We start from the raw sequence: 27,655 nt of genomic DNA, 5'->3' as shown, positions 1-27,655 counted from the left end.
GCTGCAAATAATTTACCATTCCACTTGTAAAGGGTAATAGGTGTATGACCTAGCCCTGTGAAGTTATTTTATGACTGGAAAGCACTTTGGAATCATATAAATAAAATACTAGATAAGTGCACGTAAGAGCATGCAAAGTTCCCTGAGATGGAAATTAGATGAAAAACAATCCTGGGCCATTGTGATAACGGGATGAATTTATGTGGACACCGCCCCATTATGCAAAGACCCATTTTTGCTCTATGCTTTACATGTCCAATTTGGTCAAGAAAAGGCTGCATCAGGTGTCATATCAATAAGATTGGAACAACCCTTCGAGTCACATGGTTGTGACTTCTTGGCAGCTTTTGTTGCTGACGTAAGTCACTTTAAAATAGGATATGCAATCACTCCATGGCAGGGGAAGAGTGGTTTGTATGAATTCTGGCCTGGCCTGGCTTTGAGAAATAGCACCCTTGGCAAAAGAAAGGTTTACTGAATAAGTGATAGTGATTTTAATGTCTTGCTCTTTTAAAATGAGTCATTCAGAAAGCAAAGTGTAGATATACCCCTGTTGGTCTGGAGGGACGTCTGAAGATCGTTAGTCCAACCTTTCACTTGAAGCAGTACTTTGTTAAACGGAGATGAAATTTTATATTGTGCTAGTCCTTGGAAGCCTCACAGCGCAGCTCCCCAGTGCCTTATAACAAAAAAAAGCTCTGATACAAACTCCTGGAACTACTGAACTCCCACTCATATTTTGTAGTTTTGGGGTTTGAAGGGTTTCAGCCATCTCTTGCTCACCAACACTCATAAGAACAACATCTGTACTGAGCTGAAAATGACACTTATGTGCCATAAGAGTGATACAAACATTACCTGCTCCGGCACAGAAGTGCCTGCCTCACTGACTGTCCTTGTGCTGGTCTCAGGTGGGAGATAAGGAATAGAAATATATGAATATTTAGATATTCATATAAAATTGCCGAGTTAGAACAAGAACCTGGGTTTCTAAGTGCCGTCGCAGACAGGAATAAAATCAAGGAAATCAAGGAGTTTTGTTCCTTTCCACAGAATGTTTTTCTATACTGAAAATATTTCGATATTTTTCTGTATTGTAAGAAAAAAAACAGTCAAAGCTGGAACTGCTGCAGCGAGAGCTGTGAGCTGCCAGGGCACAAATCGGTGGTGTCACCTTCTCTGCTCATCATGAGAGCATGTCACATCATCACGCTCAGCTCTCAGTGCTTAATTAAAAGTGTGTTTCAAAGTGGCTGCTTTAGAAAGAGTCGCCGAGCCCGTAAACCCCCCCGTGGCCCCCAGATTTCAAAGGAAGGGACCTGGGGATTTGTCGGGGTGCTCTGCGGGGGAAGCCCCGCGGCTGGGGGGCGGGAGGCGGCGGTGCCGGTGCCGGTGGCGGTGGCGGTGGTGGCACCGGCGGTGGTGGCACCGGCCGCGGGACTCCGTTGCCCTCTGCTGGTCGCTGGGGACCGTTCTCCTCCCGGCTGCGACGTCAAGGTGCTTTTGACGTCATACATGGCGCCAAGAAGCGCCCGTGACGGCGACAGGCGGCTGGAATAAATCACTGCGCCGTATTTTCCACTCCCAGTAACGCAGCTGCGTCAGGCGGCCCCGGCAAAGATCATTTTGTCAGGGTGTAAAATTACACCAAATATGCTGGGTTTAATAATAATGCTGTAATGACCTGTTTTCTGTATGTACCTGCTGGCTGTATGATCATAGAATCATAGATTCATAGAATCATAGAATCATTGAGGTTGGAAGAGACCCTTGGGATCATCGAGTCCAACCATCTACCCTACTCTACATAGTCATCCCCTACACCACGTCCCTTAGCACTGCTAAATTACTATTTATTGACTTTGTTTCTTCCACTGAATGGATTGTACCTTTATCAGCGCACCACATAGCAAACAAAGTTAGTTAGAGACATGTTTCTTGGCTCAAGCCCACATAACTTCAGTTTTTTAACTTTTAAATCTGAAAGATTCTCAGAGCTTGGTTTTGCCTTCTGCACATGGCCTGCTTGAGTCACACCTGAAATGTCCATATGGATTAATACCAAAAATCAGTCTTTTCTTCCTCCATCATTTACATAAATGTACTCAGATTCTGGTCCAATTTCTGTAAAGGAAGCTTCAGGTGAGCAATCCTTGGGACAGAGCATCCACCAGGCAGAACAGGGAAAATGGTTAAGCACAAAAAGGTTCCTGACTTTCCTGTCCCTGTGTGAGAGGAGTGTTACAGGACAAGATGTGTCAGGAGTGGATTGCAGGGATGGATCAGGCTCTGATCCAAGAACTGCTGGAGACTCATGCGGAGTTCCCAGTGGAAAACTTCTGGACAGAAAAAGCAAAAATAGAACCATGTGACCCTGGGAAGATTTCACCATCTAGAAGAAGGAGCTCGGATGGTACAAAATCTGAATCAGTACATTGCAGAGATTAATGCTTTAAGCCTCCCTGTAAAAAATTTGAGAACAAATATGTTAATTTAATGGAATTAAGACAATCGAGTAATTAGCTTGGAGTGGTGATGGTAGGAATATGTCACTCTCTAGGCAACCAGAACCGGCATCAGACCCTCTGCTAAACTGGTGTCAGTGAGCCTTACCAAGCTGTGTGTCCTGTCCTGAAGCAAACAAACATAAAAGAGGCAAGTTTGTACCTTCCAGCTCTTGCCCCAGCTCAGCCAAGTGTCTGAAAACACCTCTGGAAATGATGAGGTGCAGAAATGAGCCAGTGGCTGGCTGTTTGGTTTATAAACTGTAAGACAAGGTCTAATCCCTCTGCTAGGGGGTTACTGGCTTTGTGTAGATCCCAGACTGGAAACGGTTATTGGTTTTATGTGAAGTTTGAGAGTGTGATGTACAAGGAAGGTTCTACAAAACCTAGTTTGGAAGCCAAATCTGAAAGCAGCCTGGCTTTTAAAATGCTGGATATGTCAATGTTGTTTGTTATAACTAGAACTGCAGGAACCCAAGGCCTCTAACACCCTGCAGACCTGCATTAACCTGACACCTTTTATAAGCTTTGAAAACAATCGTAGGAATGTCGGCATCTACTAGAGCCTGCCACAACAGCATGTTGTGTGCATCCTGCCAACATGTTTACTCACTGCTGTAATGAACACATGCAAGATTAGAAAGTTTGTTTAACTATCACTGGGAACCGTTTTCCATCACAGTCTTTTCACCTGTTTTACAAATAACTGCGGGAGGAAATTCTGCCTTTGGGCTCATGCGCTTGGAATGCACAGTGGGGGTGCGAGGAATAACCAGCAGGGTCCTCCTGCAGCTGCAGCGTGGGTCACTGTGAGAGTGACATGCAGGAACATTAAGTGATGTGAGTAACGTCAGGGAAGTAAAACTCACAGCTTATCCCAGTTCTCTTGTCAAATGATGTCATGTAACGTGCTTTAGATGATGTTTGCCTGCACTATGGCACCTCTACGTTAGAATTGCAAGGACCAAAATAGGGATGTGGACATCATAAGTGAGTTGTGGTCACGCTGTAGGTCAGAGACAGAGGAGGAACTAGAACCTAGTGATGCAGAGAGCCAGTTTCTCAGCTCTATCAAATACGTATCCTGTAATTTCAAACCTATATATTGTTTCTTAGTGTAGTCAAGCATAAACTATTTAAGACAGGGGTTCTTTATGCGTGTAATTGGATGTTGTGTAACCAGAATGATGTGTCTAATTGTTACTGTAAAAAAAAAAATTATAATAATAATGATTGCTATGATTTCTGCCTTCACTAATAGTACATATTTTCCTTGAAGTAATCAGGGACTTGTTGCTAGGTAGTTAATATTTAAGGTACCTTAAATATTTTAATGTGTCTGTGCCTGCTGTTTCTAGGCAGCAATATTTGTTTATGATATTGTTATACAACCCTTTCTACCTTATATCCTTTATTCAGCGTAATCTAATATATACACACAGTTAAATTTCAATCCTGATACTTTTTTTCACAGAGAGCATATTGAAGTAACTGCTGCTAAAAATGATAAAATATCTGATGTAGGAGATTTATTCTTTGTCAGGGTGCACTGCTAGCATTTTTTTCTTTCTTTGTACAGTCTTCAAAACTGAGTAAAATACTTAAATAAGGCCATTTAAAACTCGGTAGTGCTTCTGTGTGCTTTCAGCACCTATTGCAGATGCTTACATGTTTCAAAAGTTCAAAATTCTGAAGTTCTAAAGTAAATAATATGATTTCAGCATTTTGGGTGAAGTCCAATTTAGATTGAACTACAGTTATCTTCATGTTTGTCCTCGTGCTTCCAGGTATGTTCCATCTTAGAGTCGGCTTTATACCTGGTATGCAGGCATGTGGAAATTTCAATAAACATTTGAATTTGATGGCTGAGGATCACTTTTAATTGCAGAATTGAACTCCTGACATTTTTTGACCAAGCTCTCTAAATTGTTAAGAGAAATATTCACGTGCAGATCTGCTCCATCTTTCTTTCCAAGGAGGTAATGGGCCAAGAGAAATAAGGAGGTTTCATGGTAGTTGGAAAGGCAGTTGAGGAGAACAGGAGTTTAGATGAGACAAGAGCTCATCAGAAATTATGACACTGAGGGAAGGTTCTGGGGACCAAGTAATCACCAACACCTACTGAAATGCTTAATTAGGGGTATGTGTATCATTTCATCAATCCTTTGGAAGTAAAAATTCCATCTTTTTTGCAGTTAGGCAACACCACTTTAGGTTTTCTTTGGTTTAATCTCAGTTTTATTCAAAAACAATAGAAAAACTCACAGTGGGTTGAATGTTCTGGCTCTTACTAACAGATTTTAGACTCTCCACTTGGAGAGGCCAGAGGGACTACTGACTCCACATGTTCTTTGCCACAGATCCATATGGTCTGCAGAAAACATACAGCATCTGCCTGCCAGCCCTGTGGGAATTGTACAAGAGAATTATTCCAGACATTGCTCATTTTTGCAAACAGAAGGAGCTGAGGTTTCCTGACAAGACAGAAATGGATGGGAACTTAAAGTTCACCAAATGATGAAAAGCAATAAATCAGGGCTTCAAGTAATCCATGTGGATGATTTTGCAAATCTAATCTGTTCACTGTCAGGTGCTGCAGAAATGTGGTAAAGTCAGGCAAAGTTCATACCCTTTTGTTGCTAAATTCAGTGTATTACTTTTACTGTTTCAAAACTAAGATAACCCCTCATTTTTTAAAATTTGTATTTGTGAAGGCAGCTGAACAGCCCTGCAGACAGATCCTCTATCCACTGAGTAAATATAATAGAAGTAGTAACACTTCAAAGATTGTTACATTTTCTTGCCTGCTCATCTCATTCCTAGAAAAGGTACCATTTCTCATTCAGAGAAGCTGCTTATTTTCACATCTGTTCGGTCTCCAGCCTTTTTACCGAGACTTCCAACAACGTTATCAATTAGTGTAAATTCTCACAGTGATTTCTGTATTTGTTGAGGAACACGCCACAGAATACTGTGCAGTGCTTGTATAGACATCAAATGTAAAGGACCAGAGATGAAGAACTCTGAATTCCATGTTTAACTCTGAAATGTGAAGCGTATCTTTACAGATTGGTGCCCTTTGGCATTCTTCCCTGAACCAGGCGTGGCAAATGCCCCTATAATCTGAAATTTAACCTGTGATACTCTACTTCCACTTGCCCCACAGTTTGCTAGTGCAGGGGCATATGGAAACTGAAGGCTGGACCTCTTCCTTCTGTGCAGATTCCCAGCTTCTGGAGACAGTGGTGAAAATTCTGGTAGGCAGCCGCTGAACTAGCCTCGAATTTTTACCCTCTTTAAAGTTGCCCATTTATAAATTCTGGAGAGGTATTTGACTGAGAATTGATACATTCCACTGCTTTGTAACCAGCTTCTTGCATATCTTAAAATAACTCTTGCTTTGGGTTACATTGCCTGGTGTATGATTACATTTGTATCTAGGATTACGCGGAGCGGACAGGCTGTTCACATTCACACGGTGGTTCACGGGAGTGTAGACTGACCCCATCCATGTACAATACTGTGCGTTGTTTGTGTGGAGCTAGAAAGTCCAAATTATCCAGTATAAAAGGCTCTTTCTTTGTGCAGCAACACTAATGTATCTTAGTGTCCTCCATTTATCTTTAAGCAAATGCTTTGTCTTAAGAGAAAAATACACAGACTAGTTCATTTGAGTGTCCTGGGTGCCATTATGAGATACCCCTGCCCACATACATAGAAGGTGAAAGTACCAGTAAGACCACTATATCTATTGCTAAAATGATTGTGTTCATATTTCATTAATGACAATACTGTATATCCAGAGAAATTTGGAATTTGACTCTTAATATTTAAGTTGAGGCTCCAGGAAATCATATTTTGAATGGTTAACTTATGGCTTCAACCTGTATGGCTTCAGCCAGTGCTACAGAGCTCAGATCAGCTTTTCCTAGTCACCCAAGTGGCTCCAAAGAGCCGGATGTGTTTCTGTAAGAAACGCTATGTTCTTGATCAATATTAGCTGTTTTAACAAAACCAAAGATTGATCCGATATTAAATGCTAACAGCTAATGATTTAGATTTTTGTTTCATCAGACATCTGCATTTCTTGGAGTCCTGCTTGGACTCAACAGGACCAAAAGCTCAGAAGTTACTGCCCATAACTAGTCCTTTAGTCTAAGCCCATTCTACCCTTATGTTTGTGTATGTCTTACTTAAGTCTGTGATGCAGTAGTGTCTTTTATTTGGTTACGTGCATATTTAAAAAGATAACATGTATATATAAGGAGGGAGATTGAAAACCTAGCAAATCTCATATACCTACCTTGATCAACTTTTGTCCTCTTCAGCAGCAATGTCAGCCACCAGAAGCTTTTTATTATTATTTCAACTATCATTTTAAAAAGTAAGAAGTGACACATGATAGCCTCACTGAGGATACTGGGAGCAGGGCTTTCCTGGGCTGGCTGACATTGCTACTGGAGAGCAGGGGAATGACCTGTCTCCACAAACCCTGCTGTGTTGCTTTCCTGCCTCCTGGGTGGAGTTTCACTTGTTCTCCTTTCCTTCCCCAACCTGTCTGCAAACACAGCTGAGCTAACATGAAGTTGGAAGTAAAACATGTCCCAAAACATGTCCCAGATAAAAGGCTTGTACGTCCTCCCGGAGAAGGGGAGGAATCTAACATGAAGTTGGAAGTAAAACATGTCCCAGATGAAAGGCTTGTACGTCCTCCTGGAGAAGGGGAGGAATTGGACACCAGGGAGTGCCACAGTTGTGTCTCAGCGTGCTCTTGGGGACAACCTAACTATCTGCTGCCCCTTCCTCAGGGTATGGTATGATTTGGCCCTGTGTAAATAGTCAAAATGCTATATTTGTAGGAAACACAATGCCTCGCTGCTGTGATAGTTTAAATATAGAGAACAGGCCACTACTGGCATTTAAAATATCACTAGCTGGACAAGATAGTGCAATCAGAAAATAGCCTAAGCTTTTACTGTGATTCTGAGCACAGGCTTTTTGTATTCATCTTGCTACTTTTAAATGAGTTGAAACAGTGTAGTTTGCTGACTTGGGGATTATTTGCTTCTTGAATAACTTACATGCTTGACATCAGTGACTCAAAATTATTAACAGGCACCTTTATTATTTTTTTCTTGCTTCTTGAATAACTTACATGCTTGACATCATTGACTCAAAATTAGTAACAGGCACCTTTATTTTTTTTCTCATGGACACCAGGGAGTGCCACAGTTGTGTCTCAGCGTGCTCTTGGGGACAACCTAACTATCTGCTGCCCCTTCCTCAGGGTATGGTATGATTTGGCCCTGTGTAAATAGTCAAAATGCTATATTTGTAGGAAACACAATGCCTCGCTGCTGTGATAGTTTAAATATAGAGAACAGGCCACTACTGGCATTTAAAATATCACTAGCTGGACAAGATAGTGCAATCAGAAAATAGCCTAAGCTTTTACTGTGATTCTGAGCACAGGCTTTTTGTATTCATCTTGCTACTTTTAAATGAGTTGAAACAGTGTAGTTTGCTGACTTGGGGATTATTTGCTTCTTGAATAACTTACATGCTTGACATCAGTGACTCAAAATTATTAACAGGCACCTTTATTATTTTTTTCTTATTGAAAATCTTTGGGGTATTTTCATTTTTGAAAATGGCTACAGCCACGGCAGTGGGTGTATTTGACCACCTTGCATTCCACGGCACATTTGCTCTTGGTTTTACGTGTCTGTTTTTGAAAAGCAGGGCGACGTAATGTCATTCTTATCGCTAGTATTAAAACCCTAATTACTTTCTACCAGAGTTTCAAAGCCAAGTTACCACAGGTGGTTACCCAGGGCCAAGCCACAGACCTAGTACCCTGCTGCAGAAATGCAAGTTAAATGAAGGATGTTTGTCCTCTCCTCTGCCAGCTGCCCACATCACTGGTACCAAGGCAAGGAATCCAGCAGGCTCTGCAAAGAGTGGGTCAGCAGCTCAACAGGGAATGGGTGGGAATCTTCATCTGCTTCCTCTTTTGCTACTCCCTCCTCCCAGCCCATAAGCAGAACTTGTAGCTACGCTGATGTGTCAAGACATATATGCTGGACTGGGTGTAGTTTAATCTTGAGCAAGAGGAAACAAAGAGAGACTATGACTCAGAGCAACGCTCTTCCAGCTCCGGGGCAGCCAAATACACTTTCCCTTATTAGGCCAGATCATGAAACCTTGCTTCATTTTGAGTGGTACCTAATTCCGCAGTAGTATCACTGACTTTAATAATCAAATTTTAAAGTACCCCTTAGCAGAATGTAACCTCACCTCTAGCTTTGCTTCTTTAAAAAAAAAAAAAAAAAAAAGATGTAATTAAATTTGACTCCACCTTCTCTGACCAACATTGAATAGTAGAACATGAATCAGGCTCCATGAGCAGCAGATGATGTTTTAAAAGGATAGCACCTGCTTAACTTCCTGTAAAGACTATGTTTTTATGACTGTAATCTGAATTTACACATTGCCATCCTAGCTAATGAGGTGGTTTTGATCTGAATTACTTCAGCGGGGTACTAAGAGAAACCAGAGAGAGATAAGGCCTCATGCCTCCCACAGACCTTGCTTATAGCTTAATTGTATGAACCCATAGCCGAGTTTCCTCAATTTAAGTATTTTTGTTGTATGATGTCAGGGACGTGTGTCCTCAGCTGAAATGTAATCCTGCAGGAGGAATGTGTCACTGAAGTGAGTTCATACAAGAATTATGCAGGCGGGTGAACTTTCACACCTCTTTGGCTGGAATGCCCACAACGCTGCTCCAAAAGCTCCAGTAGCCAAACGGTTACAAGACATTGTGTATTCTTACACGGTGGTGTTGACTATCAAAATGAAACTAAAAGAAGCATCAACCTTCTACCTACAACTAAGCAGACAGTTCACAGTCCAATTGTTATTTCAAAACACTTGCTGCATTTCAATTTACACGCCATATCGTTATTTTAAAACAGTGACAGTGCTGGATGACCGCTCTCAACCTCCCTCTTAAAAGCAGGTTTCCAGATGGGTTTAAACATGATTTCCAATCTAATCTCATGATTCAGAGTGTAATTCAATAAGTAACCAACTGCCTTGAGCAGCTATATTAAAGTTTTCCTCGTATGCTGTAAACAAATGCTCTCAGGTAAAAAAGTTTTGTTCATTTTACAAATGCACATCAAAGGTAACAGCTTCTGGAGACTGGTTAGGACTCGTTCCACACCAATCTGACTCTGCTGCTTTTATTTCACATGGACGTAGCTGAAGTATGTTTTATATCCCTTGCTTAAGTGTAAGTTGCTAATTACTTAAAACAACCACGAAGCATTATTTAAACTGTTCCCCAAACGAGAGGACTAACTCTTAATCATATTGGCTCCATGAATGCGAAGTTTGTTTGGCTGGAAATTCAGAAGTTGTTAGTGAAAGAGTGACTTTACAGACCAAGTTAAGATGCTGTAAATTTCCATAAGACAACAGCAGTAGATATGGATTTCATAATGTTATAAACACTTTTGTTAAATGGTGACTCCCAGGACAGAGCGAGGAAGGGGGGAGGAGGGTGGGGAGAAATAAAACCTAAACCAAATTCTTTCCTGAATCCACACATGTGATACAGCAATGACATTAAAAGGGAGTAAGTCAATGGAGAAAGGCACATTTTGGTCTTGATGAGGAACCAGCTGTCAGATTTCAACTACAATGATGTAACTAAAAGAAATCTCTTATATTTAGAAGAGTGTGTTTGAAACCCATTACTGTTCTTACATTTCCAGCTTATAAAATCACAAGACTAAATTAGGCTTCTATATTATTTTATTTCCCTCTTAAAATATAATATCGAAATCCTGCACACATATAAATATCCCTACAGTTTCTTACACACTTTCTATCCATCATTACTTAAAGTGCCCAACTGTGAACATTAAAAATAATAACATTACTGTTAAGAGTGGCTACACGTATAGAAGGACTGGTATTCTGACAATGCAGGCCACTGATTTTACAAAAATCACCTGCAAAAGAATACACCCTAAACAACACGCATCAATATTAATCCTGAAGTAGTTGGCTTGTTTTGTTTGGTTTTTCTTCCATTCAGCTGATCTAGAAGTGATTAATGTACAGGGTTTATTTTTGAAACATGTTTTTTACATAGTGTAAGAATAAAGGATAAATGCATTACTTTCTTTCTAACTCCCTCCTTCCCCCACAAAGTGTTTACTGTGTCCCAAGCTGCTATGTTGATTAAAAACCAGTTGAAAAGAGCTCTGGAAATGCATGCAACTTAAAATTCACTTAATCACACTTTAAGTTATAAAGTCTGAGAGATTTTAATTTCAGCATGGGGCTACGGTTCAGTTGGATTATTAGATGTGTTTGTCGTAGTGGCGAGATTGGTAAACACTTCTTCCTTGGTTTCAGGCTGATGTCTCTCCATTTTGGTTTCCTCTTTAGCATCTTTATTACTGGTATCTCCCTTGCTCTTGACTACCACAGGCTCAATCTCCATGATTTCCTGTGGTGGCTTTGGCTCTGGCAAATTTGGCTGAAGTCCATCAACTTGAACTGGTTCTGGGACATCTTCTGCTTTCTGTTCAAGTCTTTCCAAAATGTTCTGGACCTTCCTTACACCATCTCTCCTGGCCTGGCGCACATCCGCACGACCCTCAGGGTCCACTGAGTCTAGGGCTAGCAGCTCTTTGGTCAAATACTCTTCAATCATCAAGTATTTTTTGTCAGTTTTCTTGCCTTCAAAGGAGTCGACTGCCTGCTCAAGCATTTGTACTTTCTCCAGAATCGCCTCCACTTTCAAAACACCAGGATGCTTTTGAGGTTCTCCCGTTTCCATTGTCTTCGGTGTGGCCGCTTCTTCAGGAGGAGGCCTTTCCTGTGGGGGAACAACCTTAGCTGGGCAGGGAACCTTTTTGTCAGCTTTCTCTGCCATGGGTGGAGGCTTCTGGGGTGGTAGTTTAGGTTCGGGCTCTTGGTGGGTGACCTGAATTGGGATATACGGTGATGGCGCCTCGGTTTCAGGTGGTGGGACTACCTTGTTCTCAGGTTTGATTTCAGGAGGAGGTGGTGGTCTTGGTGGCTCTTGAGGTGGGACTTGTTGCTGAGAAACCTGGTGAGCAAGGCAAGTCTGTGTTGAGATACAATGAACAATGCTCCTTATTTCCTTCTAAAGAACAAGTAACCTAACATCCAATTTTCTGTACTTCTAGAAGGGGAATTTTTGCACATGCCAGATGATCAATCTTTCCTGTGCATTGCTGAATTTTACGCGTTTTAGATAAAAAAAGCACTGTGCTGAAGAGTTCAGTTATTGTTTTCAAGCTATTGCAGATTACAAGCACCTACTGACCTACAAACACCTAATGTTTTCATAACATTCCCTTTTTTGCTACTGCTTATTTATACTGATTTCTTCTGTAGACTATTTACATGCAGAGGTTACTGTGTCAATCTTATTACACTGTAGCGATTAGAGACAATCCCTGGGATTAACAAAGATAGAAGCGTTATCAAATCAGAAATCTCTTGAAACTAATTTTTAAATCTTAGCAGAAAACTGGAATTCATGAGATCTGCATTTTCCTTTTCCTAATTTGTGCACATACAGTTATTTTGGAAAGGTACTAGATCCAGCTCTCATTGGACTTAGATGGCTGAAGTAAAATACCTACATTTATATTTAAACCAAATAAGTAATGGCCTGGACTGACAATCTCTTACTGCTTTACCCATTAAACATCAAATTTGATGAGGGAGCTCAAATTCTCACCCATAAAAATAAATTAGCATTATAACCTGGAATATGCCATTACATTGGAAGTCTTCATTGTTTTGCCCTAGCACCTGGATTTTCAAAAATATTAACCTAATTCTGCTCCTGTCCTTTCCAATGTGAAATCTCTCCAGAGAGGAAATTGATGAGGGAGCTCAAATTCTCACCCATAAAAATAAATTAGCATTATAACCTGGAATATGCCATTACATCGGAAGTCTTCATTGTTTTGTCCTAGCACCTGAATTTTCAAAAATATTAACCTAATTCTGCTCCTGTCCTTTTCAATGTGAAATCTCTCAAGAGAGATTTCAAGGCTTCCCCTTCCACATGCTCACAGTAGTCAAATTCCCAGTAGCCTTTCACTGTAGTAAGAATTTTAATATGGAAAAAATGTCCAATGAGCAACATGTTCTATGAGCAAGAGCATGCTTCATGTAGGAAGAATAAATTTTGCTGATCCTTTCTTCTTAACTAAAATTACTTTGTGCATCTGATGCTGCCCTAAGTGGTTCTGAGACATCAGTGAGGTGTATTTACACAGATGCCACAAATCCCGCGGACCTGATTTTCTTCTCACAAACATAATGCAACATCCGTGACCTCAGTGTAATTACACCAAATTATGCTGTGACGAGAGGAAAATCAAATTGTGTGTTGAATTATATTTCAGTGATCCAAAGACTCCACCATCCTGATAGGTGGGAAGGCAACATGATGCTGGTGCATTATCTCAGTATCTCCCGATTTGTTTAAATGCAGAAACGGAGACTGCTTTAGGTGCTTTCATCTACCTGTTAGTAGTATGAGCCAAGGGTAATTCCCTGCCCCATTCTACATACCTGGGGTCTGTCTACAACTGTCTGCACTCTGATGGGAGCTGGGGGCTGGATCTGGGTGGTGACTCTGGCCGGTGAACTTTCGCGGCTGGATGCGCCTCTCTGAGCCACTCTGAAGGGAGACTGCGCTCGCGTCGGCTTGGGCTCCCTCTCCTCTGGTTGAATTTTGTGAAACACGGGTTGGTGGGCTTGGAACTCGCTCTGCTGGGCAGGGTAGTGCGTCTTCTGTGCCTGATGGTAGACTTGTGCTGGTTGCCGTTGGATATTTTCGTGGATGACGGGAATTGGAATATAACCGCGAGGAAGCTGATGGCTTCCTGCGTTGGGTCTGCCAGAGGACTGAGGGGAAATGGTCGGAGAATCAGAAGCTGCAGGAGGTGGAGGCTGCCATGAAAACAAAATCCATTATTAAATTTTAAACGTTTGGTGCTCACAGTACTTTTCATTTCCAAAGGGAAAAAAGTAGGAAATGGTCAGAGAAACTGAGCTCATGTTTCCGGCACGCGAAGGATCCACTTCCTTGTTTTTCTGGCCAAGGGCCTCACTATACAAACCACAGAAGTTGTGAGAGAGCATCATTAGAACAAGTAGAAACCTGAGCTACAGCATTCCCAGCCCTCAAATGAGCAGGGAGTGGATGCTCACTCACAATGTTTGCTGCTTTTGCATGGCCGTTCCTGTCTAAACCTGTTAAATTTGAGGCAAACTAAAGTTAAGCAAACAAATTATATGCTGGAGACAAAAACAACCCCCTGAGAGAGGCACACAGCATTCAGACTTCTGATCCAGGTCACACTAACAGATTTTGTTCCTTTTGTGGGGTGTTTTTTTAAATGATGTAATTAATTCGATAGCAGGCTATGGCAATGCATATATGGTTATTGTCCCCTTTTTCCCCCCTAAGACCTTCCAGCTTCTCAGCCCCTTGGCACCACCGTTAGCAGGAGCGAGCACTGGGCTCACTGCAGAATCCCATTCTCAGCCTGTTCCCAGTTGTGGGTCTGGAATTTGGGGAAAGGCCATTTATTTGTTTGCCCACAGCTCCCTCCCACCTCCTGCTGTGCCAGTCCATCACCTCACCTACTCTGCACCAACTCCAGCAGCCATCAGGCTGTTCTCCGACCAGTTTCACTCACTGAGTACGAGGAAAAAAATGATTTCCTGATGGGTTTGTTACACAGGTTGGTGAAAGGCTGGGTCAGACTGGAGCTGGAAGAGGAAAGGGGAGGACAACACAGCCAGAAGACAAGAAGGGCAGGCAAGGCAGGAGAGGAAGGGGAACAAGACCCCTATTTTGGTGCCAGTGAACTGCTCAGCTGCCCATGAAACAGCAACCTTGAATAAATAAATAAATGCTGGTTTGTAGTGGCATTATGGTACCCATCACTGCCACTGCTGGTGGCCTTGGTGGTGACAAGGGGTTTAAAGGCAGAGTCACAGGCTCTGGTCAGTTGCTACCCACACTGCACTAAGTTTGAAACAGCAAGTTTTGAGGTCCTCAGCAGTTAATCTCAGAGGACTGCAGTAAGAGGCACAGAAGATGTCCCCAAAGCCACTGTGTGTACAGGACAAAGCTGTACCGTGCTGGGAGAGGGACAAGCTGAGCCTCTTGTCCTGATACTGCACGGACAAGACATTGTTAGTCAAGACAGCCGAGAAACCTGCTACCAGAATTGTAATTATATTGTTCAGACTTCAAACAGGTTTCAGAGGAAAAGCCACCACTGCTGAATTACAGACCTGGTGACATAGTCTCAGCTTGGTGAAGGCTGAATTTCCTGCTCATCTTACTTTGAATAAAAATGAGGTTGATATTTCCATATTCTACAAGAATACTAATTCTGCTAATTCTCTAGAGAGAGCAGGGAAAGCAAAATCCCACCTTCTCAAGCACTAAGCAAGCAGTGGGGTGTTTTTTTTTTAAACGTGCTCATAGTTTGAAAGTATTTGAATGACAAAAACACTTTACCATTCACTTTTAAAGCTGTATATATGTGCATCTATACATGTAATCCAACTGAAGGATTAAACTGGAAAGCAAAGATCACAGCAGTAGAGCTTCTGGGTTGTTACCTAACTGGCCACTTCATTTTTTTCTCTCCCACTGTGTTCTCTTTGGTTTCTGACTCACAGTGCAGAACAGAAAAGAGCTGTCTGTATCCTCCATTTGTGGGGGAACCGGTATGAACCCCAAACCAGTCCTCCCCTGCTGCAGAACCTGTGTGGCTCAGAAGCTGCCTTTTAGCAGAAGCCATTTCCCTGCACTTGTTTCTGCAGAATCATTCCAGAACGAAAGCGGGCGATGCTGGAAAAACCCGACACATTTACGCTGCCGTGACTCTGCACTTTCGGCGTTTTAGCACTCTGGGACTATTGGGAAAATGTAATCCTGTGGCAAGTTTGGCTTTCTGAAGGATAAACTACCCATGTGACATTCAGGTCATAACTGCTGCAAAGACCAATGCAAACACACCCCAGCAATCCCGGACACGTTACCTCGGGTCCGTGCGTGGCCGGCGCTTGGGCTGCTGCAGCTGCCGTTGTCTGTCCACATTGTTTATCCGTCTGAGAAGCCTCCGTCGGTCCCCTTGGAGGGGACTCGGGGCCGCCATAGGCCCCTCTTAGAGGTGGCTGAGCCTGCACGGTGGTGGGCACGGCCTCGGTCTTGTACCGCTGCAGGCCGGGCTGTGGGGCAGAGAAGCAGGGGTGCTGCTGTCTGCCGTCGATGCCCTCGTGGATGACAGGAATAGGGATGTAGCCAGCCCGCAGCTTGGGGTACACCACGTTTCCTTCTCTTGCCGGTGGCTGCTTGGGGCTGTCGCGGGACGGACCGTTTGCTGATGACTGGCCATCCTGGAAGTTAAAAACATCACATAGCATTTGCTGGTAGCTCAGCTCAACACAGCTGGTAAGAAGAAGCTGCCCTAAAGGTCTATCCCAAAAGTGGTATCAGCTACATGTGGGAAGTTCTGACCCACTTGGGTTTGCGCAGGGAGGAGAATAAGCTAAAAAATTCGCTTATGTACATGTCTTTCACCCCCACTTCTCATAAATACCAACTTGGCCTTTAAAAAACCTGCCTAATTACACCAGAATTAGCTACTCAACATACATCACTTGCTTTTAGCCACCAGCCCAACCCCTTCAGACAGAGCTCCTCCAACTTCTGGCCTGTGGGACCAGAGACCTCCTTAGCACCTCTCAGAACCCACCCCGTGCTATAGATACCGTCTGACAAGAAACTTTCAAGGAAGCCAAGTCCCATCAGAAGCATGATATTTGCTGGTGGTGTTCTTCCCACTGGTTATCTAAAGTCACATATCTAATGCCACATACTGAAGGATACATTCACTTCCAGCTACGGGAGGATCCAGGTCAGTAAATACTGAAGGAGAGGAGAAGGGAAGACAGGATAGCGTAACGAAGAGGAAAATGCTGAAAAGCAAGATAAAATAAATCCCTGCGTTGTCTGAATATGCTCACTGGACAATGTCAAAGCTCTGGCAAGGGTGGAAGGGTGGTTTGTACTAAGAGCCCTCACAAGTCCTCTAGTAAGTTCTTCCTGCATCGGTCATTCTATTTTGAGGCCCCGCGAGGGCCAAGTTCCAGATGTATCTCTAAGTCAGATCATATAACAAGCACCTCTGTCATTCAGAGGGTAATGTCATTATTCAGTAAGAGGAGAATTTAATAAGGGGACATATGGTGCAAGTGTTGGAAACCCTATTTTTAAAGAGGTGTTTAAGCTGCAAAAATATTCAATGTCGCCTCTGTACACATTAATATACTAATTCATTAAGAATGAACTATTTTACTAACCAGATTTTGAGACAGTATTCCCTTAAAAATTAATTTCTGAGAATTCCTGTGAGCAGTGAAACTGCAGAGAACGAAGGCTATTATTTAGGTAACTAGTACTAAAAGGAACAAGCTCCAAGTCAGAGGCCCCAATGTTGCACTTTATTTTTCTCATTAAAAATCCCTTTACAAACAAAGGAAAAAATCCAAAAGGGGCACAGAGGAGAGTCAGGCCTAGAAAGTTCGCACGGAGAAGTAATTTGCAGTTGGCTTTTCCAGTTGCAGGACAAGGATGATCTCATGCCAAGGTCTGCACCAGGATCCACCGCCGCCGACAGATGAGTCATGTTAAATTCCCCCTACCGGGAAAGCACATTCCTCTGCTCCACGCAGGCTGTCTGGGAGCTTCGGGACCCCAGGACCAACAACCGTTTGCCAGTTTACTTTCTACCAGTGTAACCCTGAACCCACAGCCATCTCTCCCGGGATCTGGAGGGACGCACACTTAATGCCAGAGAAGTGCATTTGCCGGAAAATAAATTTGAGGTGTGCTCAGCGAGCAACAATGCAAGGCCACGTCGGAGCCAAGTGTCTCTGCCGGGGGAGCGGAGCCGAGGAGGCTGCCCAGGAGGGAGGGGAACCCAGGATTCGACAGTCGGAAGAAGCACCTCGTCGCTCACCAGCTGCTGGGCACAGTCTCCCCTGACCCAGGGGGTGCAACCCGAGAGTCCCCGGCCACCCACCCCACCTACAGGCACGGCTCCCACCGCTATAAAAAGGAGATTCACTCACTTCCAGCGCTGCCGAAGGGTTTAGGAGCTGGGTGGGCCAGTGGCACCTAAGGAAGCCCTGACATGAGGAGGCTCTTGGCCATGGGTGCTCTGCTCCACCTGGGTGTACAACAAATCTGCCCAAAGGGATCAGCTGCCAGCTCCTCTCTCTCCTGGCATTTTAGGGGTCTGCAGTGTTTTGAATTGCTCCACTCAGGCACAAACCCTCCAATCTCCTGGAGTAATCCACAATAATAAATCCTTGCCTTCCACACAGAGACTGTCCCACTGCCCCCACCCTCCATGAACCCTCTGCTCCGAGTCCGACCACGGGCTTCCCCTCCCTTGTCTTCACTTTCAGACCCTTGAGGCTGCCCTTGTTTTGAACCCTCTTGGCGACCCCGGAAACCTGCCTCTGCAACTTAAACCCTGGTAAGAAATACAAAAGCAGCAGCCCAAAACCAAAGAGAAATCAGGTTGGACTGCTTTTTCAAACAATTCAGTTTATATCTGAAGTGAAACTTTTGGCAAGCTTAATAGTGGGGTTTTTTTAATGGAAACACTGGCCCCTCTTGAAGAACCACAGCATAATCTATGCTGTGATGATTTGTCTTTTATTCTTACACTTCAGAAAACCTCTGCTGCTCCTGTGGGGAGTTAGCATTTCAAGTTGGTCCTTTGTTGTTTTTTTCCCCTGTAGTCAGGTCTGCTAACCAGGGAGGACTTGTGTGTGTGTGTGTCTCTTAACAGTGCAGTCATCTTGGTGCAGCCCCCAGGAAAGGAATAAATGCGGCGTCCCTTTTATTTTTCCCTCACCATCAGCAGCTCTGAGGCAGGGAGTTCAGATTTAGGAAAGGTGCTGTCATCACAACTGTTCTTCCTGATCCACATTGCTCCCTTCAACACTGAACCACACAGAATCACAGAACTGTAGGGGTTGGAAGGGACCTCTGGAGATCATCTAGTGCAAGCCCCTGCCAGAGCAGGTCCACCCAGAGCAGGTTGCACAGGAACGTGTCCAGGTGGGGTTTGAATGTCCCCAGAGACAGAGACTCCACCACCTCCCTGGGCAGCCTCTTCCAGGGCTCTGCCACCCTCAAAGTAAAGAAGTTCCTCCTTATGTTCAAGTTTGTGCCCATTGCTCCTTGTCCTGTCACTGGGCACCACTGAAAAAAGACCGGCCCCATCCTCCTGACACCCACCCTTTGAGTATTTATAAGCATTGATCAGATCCTTCCTCAGTCTTCTCCTCTCCAGACTAAAAAGACCCAAGTCCCTCAGCCTTTCCTCATCAGAGAGATGTTCTAGTCCCCTATTTAACTTTATAAACAGTTTCTTATGTTAGCCAGTTTGGATCACCACGTCCTCAGCATTCCTTCTTCTTCCTTGTTCCCTTTCTCCCCACCGTTTCGTATGTCCATGAACATGCCCAATCCACTTGCTTTGAAACACCCTGCACTGAGGAACCACACAGCAGAACTGTCACCAAAGACAAAAGAGGCCTTGGGTTCAGGTTGCAAGTGGTTTGGGTTGATTTTTAGTGGGAATCCAACACAACAGCGAGGGCATGCGGATCCCCATACCCCCCCAGTCAGGTTTTTGGCCAAAGCAGTTCTCCCTTTTGTGCAAGGAAGGCTGCGTTTCCAGCCTGGACAAACAGGTTCTGGAAGACTCCAGGAGAAGCTGAGGTGTGCCTGGGGACACTGCGGCAAGGGGGGAGGAATGGAATCGAGCTCTGGAAAACTCTCATTGTAACGCTACGGAGAAGAGATTCATGGGTTCCCTCTGAACACTTGCAATTCTTAAATTTCACAGGACAGCCAGCCAGGAGAACAAAAGTGTCCATTTTTGGTTTTCAGTTGCCCTCTAACAAATGCAGGTTTTGCTTGTTATGTTAACAAATGTGTTATCTGAAAAAGCCCAGAGCTCACATTTAGCACAAATCCACAAAGAGATATGACAAATGAATGAATGAAACTCCTTAGTCCATCATCCTTCCCAGTTTAAGTATAAAAAACAGGAACCCAACTCCTATTTCTGCATTAAAAAAATAAAGTAAATTTCTCCTGCCCCCGTCCAAGAAAACAAGTACTTTGATGATAAAATTGAGAATGATTATGAATAACAGAACATCGATAAATTTTCCTGTAAGTAACACAACTGACAATCAGCACTATGGGAATGCTGGCTGTGATCACACACTCCTTCGACATTTAAGAGTCAGAAACCCTAAAAAAGGATCAGAATCCTTTTTTGACAAAGTCAGAATCCCTCCTAAAAAAGGAGGGAACATAAAAATGCAAAAAACTCCCCTCGAAAATATCAGCGACGGTTCTGACCTACACTTCAGGTGCCCTGAAACAACACCAGAAACTCAGACCCCATGCACCATGGCAGGAGGTGCCAAGGAAGCGTAAAGGAGTCACCATCGCTGGTCAAATGAGAAAGAAAAAAGCATCACTGTGTTTTAACTGAGCTGGGAGCGGGACAGCACGGTCCGGACGGGGACACGAGTCTCTGTTGTGAGGCCATCACCATGATAAATAAAGGTGCAGCCAGCGCATGTTGTGCAACTGGAAAAAACACTTCATAACCCCACATCCTACTCTTGGCTTCCCGTAGGAAGGGCAGGGTCAGGAGTGACGCTAAAATCCTCCAACTTGTGGAGATTTTCAGTGAGTTCTGATGCTGTGTGCCATTGGAATAAAAAATAAAAGAAGTGATGGCAAGAGAAAAACACAACCTTGCAAGAAAACTCCTGGTCCAGCTGTACTATCTATCCGGAGTGGATAATGGCATCCCTCCTGACTGCTCAAGTGTTATTCCAGACCAAAACACAGAAACCTGCACATTCAGCCACTGCTGATGCCAGCAAATCACCACTGAAGTCATCCAGATGGCCGTACCCACAGAATGAAATTTGTCAAGCTATCCTGTATGCACACTAGATTACTTGAGTAGTTGTATGGAACTTGGAATCACCTTTTTGAGACTGCTTCCATAATACATTTTTCATTCCTCTTATACTAAAGTGGTCTACAGAAAAAAACTTAAAAACATAATACATTTTTCATTCCTCTTATACTAAAATGGTCTACAGAAAAAGAAGTTAAAAAGCAAGTTTTTCTGCCATTACGTGCTCCCATTTTTCTTGACCTGTATTGATTATTTGTAGTATAGTAAATTCAACTCTCTAAAGCGTGTATTATATACACATAGAGCATCTCTTTAGCTCTTCCAGAGCATCAGAACAAATATTTAAATTATATTTGTTTCATAAATATTACCTAGCAAAGGAATACAAATTTTGCAAGCATTACTAAGAGATGAAATATCTCTGTAGGCAAACAGAAGGTCTACTGACTTCAGCATGGCTCTGAACTTTTAAGCTGCTGTAAACTCTACCATGCAAATAAAAGTATTCTGGTTGCTTAAATGACTGAGAAAATGCCAGTTCTGACAAAATCTGACTTGAGAGCACACTTCCCATGATTTTAAGCCTGGATCCCATATATTTAGGAAGAAGGGAGTAGTATGAGTCTGTTCTTTCACAACAGAATACAACAATGTAATTAAAATGAGTGACTGCAAAACGACAACTAAGTTTTCTTTGCACACATACTCAAATCAATTTTTATCAGAAATTGCCATGAATAACCGAAAAAGCCAGCAGTACCTAATATTCAAAACTAAGAATGTTGTACCAAGTCTACTTACTAAAAAAACTAACAAAAAAACCCCCACAAAACTGAACACATTTTATGCCATGTAAAGGCAAAGATTTCCCCATGAGGCCAGGATTCCATACCTGCTTGTATTGTACTTTTGGCCAGACCTTTTTTTTTTTCTCCTCTGTTACTCTAAACTAGACAAATCAAAATGACTACACCGGCTTTGCTAGTGATAGAAATCAGCATATCCAAGTATTCCTTGTAACTTGATTAAAGTACTGAAAAGTTTCCCAACAGTGCTTGGTGTTTACTCATATTAACAGCACGACAGAAGAATGTTTCATTAGCACTTCCCGGAGGACCACGTTAAGTGGGAAGGTGGAGAGAGGTTTGTTCTCAGCGCTGACCCCTGACGTCCTGCTGCTCTGCTTCAGCCACTGAAGATTTTTACATTCTCCCTCTTGTACTCACAATTTGCGCTTAAATATATACACTGAGCACATAGGCATTTGAACAAGATATCATTAGCTAATGACCGAAGGCAACCACGAATAAGCTGAGTCGCATGAGCTGTCTCAGGAGAACTCGGTGTCGGTCACATCATGTAACCCATTTACACGCTGAGCTGCTTTTGATGTTTTACTTGTTGGATGCTGAGTTTTATTTCCTAACATACACATGTGTAGGCAAATAAGCCTTTTGTTCTCTCTTGTAATTACTACGTTGTATTATACAAGCATTGCATTAATGTGTGCTCTAACTGATGGTGTCATTAGAAATAAATAAACACTATGAAAAATGGAAGGAGAAATCTAATCCTAAGCTTTCCAGAGCAGAGAGCCTTACCGGAGCAAACATGGTGGCTATCTTGCAGGCTGATCTTGTTTCAGGAACTAAAACTTCTTTTTTATCACTAAGATGATTCTTTCTTAGGCTTGGCACAGACATGACGACACTTGCCCTGGAAATTGGCCCATGCACAGAAACCATCCGATGGGCCAAACCAAATGTGTTCAGAGAAAGAAGCAATGAAAGCTACAAAGAATGGAAGGCTCTTAGGAGAGAGCTGGTATCACCATCCCTCCTGTCAGCTTTAATGGAGGGGGTTAAAGAAAAGCCCTTTAGAGCGCTCACAGAAATACCCTTGTCAAGGGTGATGAGAATGACACGCTTTATTCAGTTATTTCTGTTCACTGCTTCCCTAAGCAGCAGGTGGTCAACCTGTTGCCTTCCTGCTCTTAGCTGTGAGCCAGAAATTTGGGACATGGAAGAAAGTACAAGCCTCAAGAATTAGCAAAGCAATGCCCCATAAAAGAGGAGAATAATAAGTAACTAATGATTGCAGTTGGCTGTGAATTTCACAGGTTGTAGTCAGGGTCTACATCTTCCTCTAAATTTCATTTCCCACACAGCAGTGTTTTGACTACACTTCCTAAACGGCAATTTTCCAACACTATAAAAACACTTGCTGTACTGTACCCTATTTATCAAATAAGGCTTTGCCATGAACCATAAAAATGTATTTTCGTGCTACCAGACCTACTGGGTGATTTTAGACAAGTCTCTTCACCACCCCATGTCTCATTTTCCTGCCTATAAAACCAAGAAGGAAAAGTAAAAAGAATCAAACCAACAGCTTCTGCAACCTATTTGAAGACACAGCATTTTTCGCCTATAATTAAGTCATGAAATTTGTGTGAACAAGCCATTTCTTCAATTTTAAATTTCTATTTAACTTGGCAGGAAGAGAGGGCACAGCTGCCACGGGAAAAGGTGGAGACAGAGCTTACCTAGAGTGATACTGTCTACACACCCCACAGCGAATTGGATCCTTACCTGCCTTATCATGGTTCAAGTGGGAACAATTCTATTTTTGCCATGTGGTTGTGGAAAAGTCCTGCCCTCTGTATAGGTTAGAGGTGTTAAAAATATGATTCCCAGGTAGGACTGCTGCCACCTGGCACGAGCATTCTTCCCTTCTCCCTTAGATAAGAGGTGTGCTGTGTCAGGAGTTACACAGAACCGGGCAAGACCTTCCTTGTTTTCCCTCTTGCATGGTTGCCCAGACACTGCCACATTATTGCCAGCATCATTTCTTCACGTTCCTCCCTCTTATTTCCGATTTGATCTACCCTTTGTTTTCAGATTAATTGGAATCTCCATAAATTAACTCCCTGCTTACCATGTTCTGTCAAGGGGGGCTTTAAGTAATGACACAAAGCAGCTTCAGGGAATCTGGGCAAAGCCAGCACACAACCCTCCAGAAATCCCCTACTGATAATTGTACTGCTCCTACTTATTATGCCATTTATATACAGTACCTTTTTAATCCAGTAACTAATTTATCAACCTGTGACAGAATGCACATCAGCATAAGCAATATAAAAAATACCATAAGTAAAAGAGACCTAAGGCATTGCCTAGTCTTACATTCCCTTCCACTGATGCGGACCACTGCAAAAGCAAGAGAGCATCAGAGAGGCTTACTGAACTTTCAATGCAATTTCTAATTTGGTCTACTGAGAATTCTCCAGTCAACTCAAACGGGAGAAGTCAGTGCTCAAAAATAAGTTCCCTGCTAAAGAGATGGGAATCGAGTAACTGAAGACTTATTTGGGGAAGCAGAGAGGAAAGAGATGCAACAGTCATGAAGGGTGAGGATGGAAACTTAGATGTAGTTGTTCCCCAAATACCACTGGAGCCATCGGTGAGAGGGTAAGGCAGCTGCTTCTTCCTTCGTCATTGTTGCAACCAATAACTCTATTCCTTTTATCACTGCTCCCAGACTCTGTGGCTGGCTGGTGCAGCTTTTATCTCAAACCTAAGGCATTAGTGAGCTATCGATCACTGTAATATTAGTCCAGTGAAGCTCAGCAAAGTCAATTCCTTTGCTCTATTTTTAGTTGCAGTATTTCCCATTGGGTTTGCTGCCTGCGGGACCAACATATGGAAGGGGCATCAATAAACACTTACACAGGCCTTGTTTCTCTTTTCTTCTTTAAACGGGATCTACTTTTTGTCGACACTTTGGGGAATACCAAGGAAACAATTTAACATTATAAGACAATCTTGCAGAAAGTATGCTGAGCTGTGATGGCGTAAGCTAACACAGAAAATACCAACAGCAGATGAACATAGGGAATCAATAATTCCACCAAAGAAAAGACAGGAGGGGTGGCATTGCTAGTGAACACTGTTTTAGTAAAAGTGTGCATACACATGCTTCATGATATTGATTGTCCCTCGATCTTTGAATGTCTTACAATTAACTAATTAGACACTTGGAAGAAAATCATTAGTCTACCAAGAGGTTTTGTTAATAGATGTTTTTCAGTCATTTGCAAAGTCATGGCTTATTTCTCACTAGAGTGCAGTAAGAGGTTTTCTGTTCTTTCTCAGGAAGCTCTCCCCAGTGCAGCCCTTATACTGGATGATTTCATACAAGTGACAGAGCTAAACGTGCAGAGGAAGGACACTCATCCCTCATGTGGGGAAAAAAAGGTCAGGCTGAATGAGAAAATAGCAAAGAGCCACCTGAATTGATGAATCTAAATTTGCATACATCTAAAATACGTACTTAATGCAAGTCCAAAGAGCCACCTGAATTGATGAATCTAAATCGACATACATCTAAAATACATACTTAATGCAAATAAGGTCTGCTTCCATTGATTTAAAATGGCTCGGTCATGGGTTAAAATTTTTAAAGAGCCGTTTCTCATTTTACCCGATTATATATCTGGTAGAGTTTACTGTGGTCAGCACAGTCACACCCATGTCAAGCCCAGAGTAAGTGAGAAGACCAAGGTTTGGGAGAAATGAGACTTCATTACTAATACTGACTCAGCTGTATTACTTAGCTAGAAGAGCTCAGTTATCTTTAGACCTGTGCCTGGTTCATTGTCCACTTACAGTGTCACACCTCATAGCGCTGCCTTCAGAAAGGGAACAAATGCCCAGAGAGAGAAAATTTATAGATATTCGTGTAAGGGCTACTAAAAGACCACCATAAAGGTGATTAAAAAATTGCTCATTCCACTGGCTAATTTCAGTGCCGCAAGGCAGAGATGAAGTCAGTACAAGTTTGATCTTTGTATAATCATCCTTGAAAAGGTGGATGAAGTCTGACATGCAGAATCAGCTTCTGCAATTCTTAGATCACTTCTAAAACCCCCAGGTTCTCCTTTGAGCCAGGCTAAGAATGAGGGAAATCAGAAAGCTGTTCACATCTAGTCTCTCTTTCTGCCCACATCTCTGATTTTGTCCTTCCTACCTGTTTAAGTAAAAGGAAATGAGTCTAACGCCTTCAAAAATCACTGCTGGATTTGAAACTCAGTGTCAGTGGGTAATCTGTCTTCTTTGGCATTGTCTAGCTAAGAAAATTTTATTTAGGAAGAGAAATACTTTCCTTGGGCCTGATTCTGAGTTTCTTTTGCTAAATATTTTGCTAAATACCTGTCCCTGTGAAATACACTGGTACTTAACAAACTCGATTTCAGGAGGTGTCTGTGAATCCCAGGGGATATTCTTAACTCAAGGCTCTGACAAATGGCTGTCTGAGATCAGTTACACCCCACTTCTGGTGCCATGAACTGGAGGGTGATTTCTTTGAACATTAGACACAAATCAACAATTTTGCACTTCCATCTCTGAAAGCATTTCTCTCTCTCTCTTAATGAATGATCCCAAAGCACACACACATTCCTGCTTGTAGTGAGCAGTAACTGGTTTTCCTGTTTGGAAAAAAGTGTTTCCCACCAAAGCCATTCAAAAGCAGGTGCAACTTTCTCCTTCTGCAATAACCCATGTGAGTTGGCAGAAGAGGCACTTTTCATTACCGCAGATTTCACATCAGATAGGGGTGAAAATGTGTTTTGTTTCAGGCACCCACTCAAGCAGAGGGCTGAGCCACCAGAGCACTTCCAACTGTTTTCACACAATCATCAGAAACGGCTTTAAAAGGTGACTTTTCTCTTAAATGGGTTTGTTTCAAGTCGTATTTCCCTAACAAAAGCCTTTGAGTAAACAGTGCACTTTTCTTCTCAAGTACGTCTTATGCTTATAAAAACACACTATTTATTATTTGTATTGCCCTAACAGCCACTGTTAACAGGTGCCTCGTTACACTGGGAAGATGGTGTCTCCAAAACTGCTTTAACTGCTGTTAAAGCACTTTTTCCTACACCACCCTCAATATTCCCATTATCGAATTACACTTTTGTACGACCTTTTTGTATTATTACTGGGGTTCTGTCGTTCGTAGATCAAACTAACTATCCCTTAGAAAGTAGAAAAGGGGCTGAAAGGATACATTTAGGATTCCTGGGAACACTTGGTGGCTGCAGCTCCAGGTTCCCTGGATTTAGTGCGTCCCTTCCCTTCCTTTTCAACACCCGGCTGCTCTCACCCCGAGCCTGCGCTCACCAAGTGGGCAATTACTATTTTAAGAAACACTAAGTGCCCCGGGCTCCCCGCCAGCCGCAGGGCTCCGGCCGGCCGCCCCCGCCTCTCCCGGCGCCGGGGGACGTGGCGGAGCCCCCTCCCTTCCCCGTCCTCCCCGACGGGCTTTTCTCTTAAATGGGTTTGTTTCAAGTCGTATTTCCCTAACAAAAGCCTTTGAGTAAACAGTGCACTTTTCTTCTCAAGTACGTCTTATGCTTATAAAAACACACTATTTATTATTTGTATTGCCCTAACAGCCACTGTTAACAGGTGCCTCGTTACACTGGGAAGATGGTGTCTCCAAAACTGCTCTAACTGCTGTTAAAGCACTTTTTCCTTCACCACCCTCAATATTCCCATTATCGAATTACACTTTTGTACGACCTTTTTGTATTATTACTGGGGTTCTGTCGTTCGTAGATCAAACTAACTATCCCTTAGAAAGTAGAAAAGGGGGTGAAAGGATACATTTAGGATTCCTTGGGACACTTTGTGGCTGCAGCTCCAGCCGGTTCCCTGGATTTAGTGCGTCCCTTCCCTTCCTTTTCAACACCCGGCTGCTCTCACCCCGAGCCTGCGCTCACCAAGTGGGCAATTACTATTTTAAGAAACACTAAGTTCTTAAAATAATAACACTTGCCGAGTGCTTTGATCCTCACGTTGGATGGAAGGCTCCAGCGCCGGAAAAGCTGCCACCAAGTACGTCGAGGATACATTTCCAAGACATCAAACTATCTCCCAACTGCTGTATTTTTTCTATATTTTTATATCTTTACCACACAATTAGGTACAATTCGGGGTGGAGAGAAGGGTGCTTAGAGCAGCACCGTCCTCCCAG

The 27,655-nt window shown here is 42.9% G+C and overlaps 1 protein-coding gene across 1 annotated transcript in view; it reads right to left on the bottom strand.

Annotated features, from left to right (window-relative positions):
- Positions 1 to 10,307: 10,307 nt before the first annotated feature.
- The window catches only part of BAG3 (BCL2 associated athanogene 3), an 18,675-nt gene continuing 1,327 nt past the window's right edge, over positions 10,308 to 27,655 (bottom strand). The window contains exons 2-4 of the mRNA XM_014945385.1: positions 15,633 to 15,989; positions 13,140 to 13,520; positions 10,308 to 11,634 (exon numbers count right to left, since the gene is read on the bottom strand). Of these exons, the coding sequence (XP_014800871.1) occupies positions 10,861 to 11,634; positions 13,140 to 13,520; positions 15,633 to 15,989 (1,512 nt within the window). The 3' untranslated portion in view covers positions 10,308 to 10,860. The remainder of the gene's footprint in view (positions 11,635 to 13,139; positions 13,521 to 15,632; positions 15,990 to 27,655) is intronic.

This window comes from Calidris pugnax, unplaced genomic scaffold, assembly GCF_001431845.1.
Source record: "Calidris pugnax isolate Ruff unplaced genomic scaffold, ASM143184v1 scaffold89, whole genome shotgun sequence".
NCBI lineage: Eukaryota > Metazoa > Chordata > Aves > Charadriiformes > Scolopacidae > Calidris > Calidris pugnax.
The sequence above is the reverse complement of the archived record's forward strand: the minus strand, read 5'-3'. Positions and strand labels throughout refer to the sequence as shown.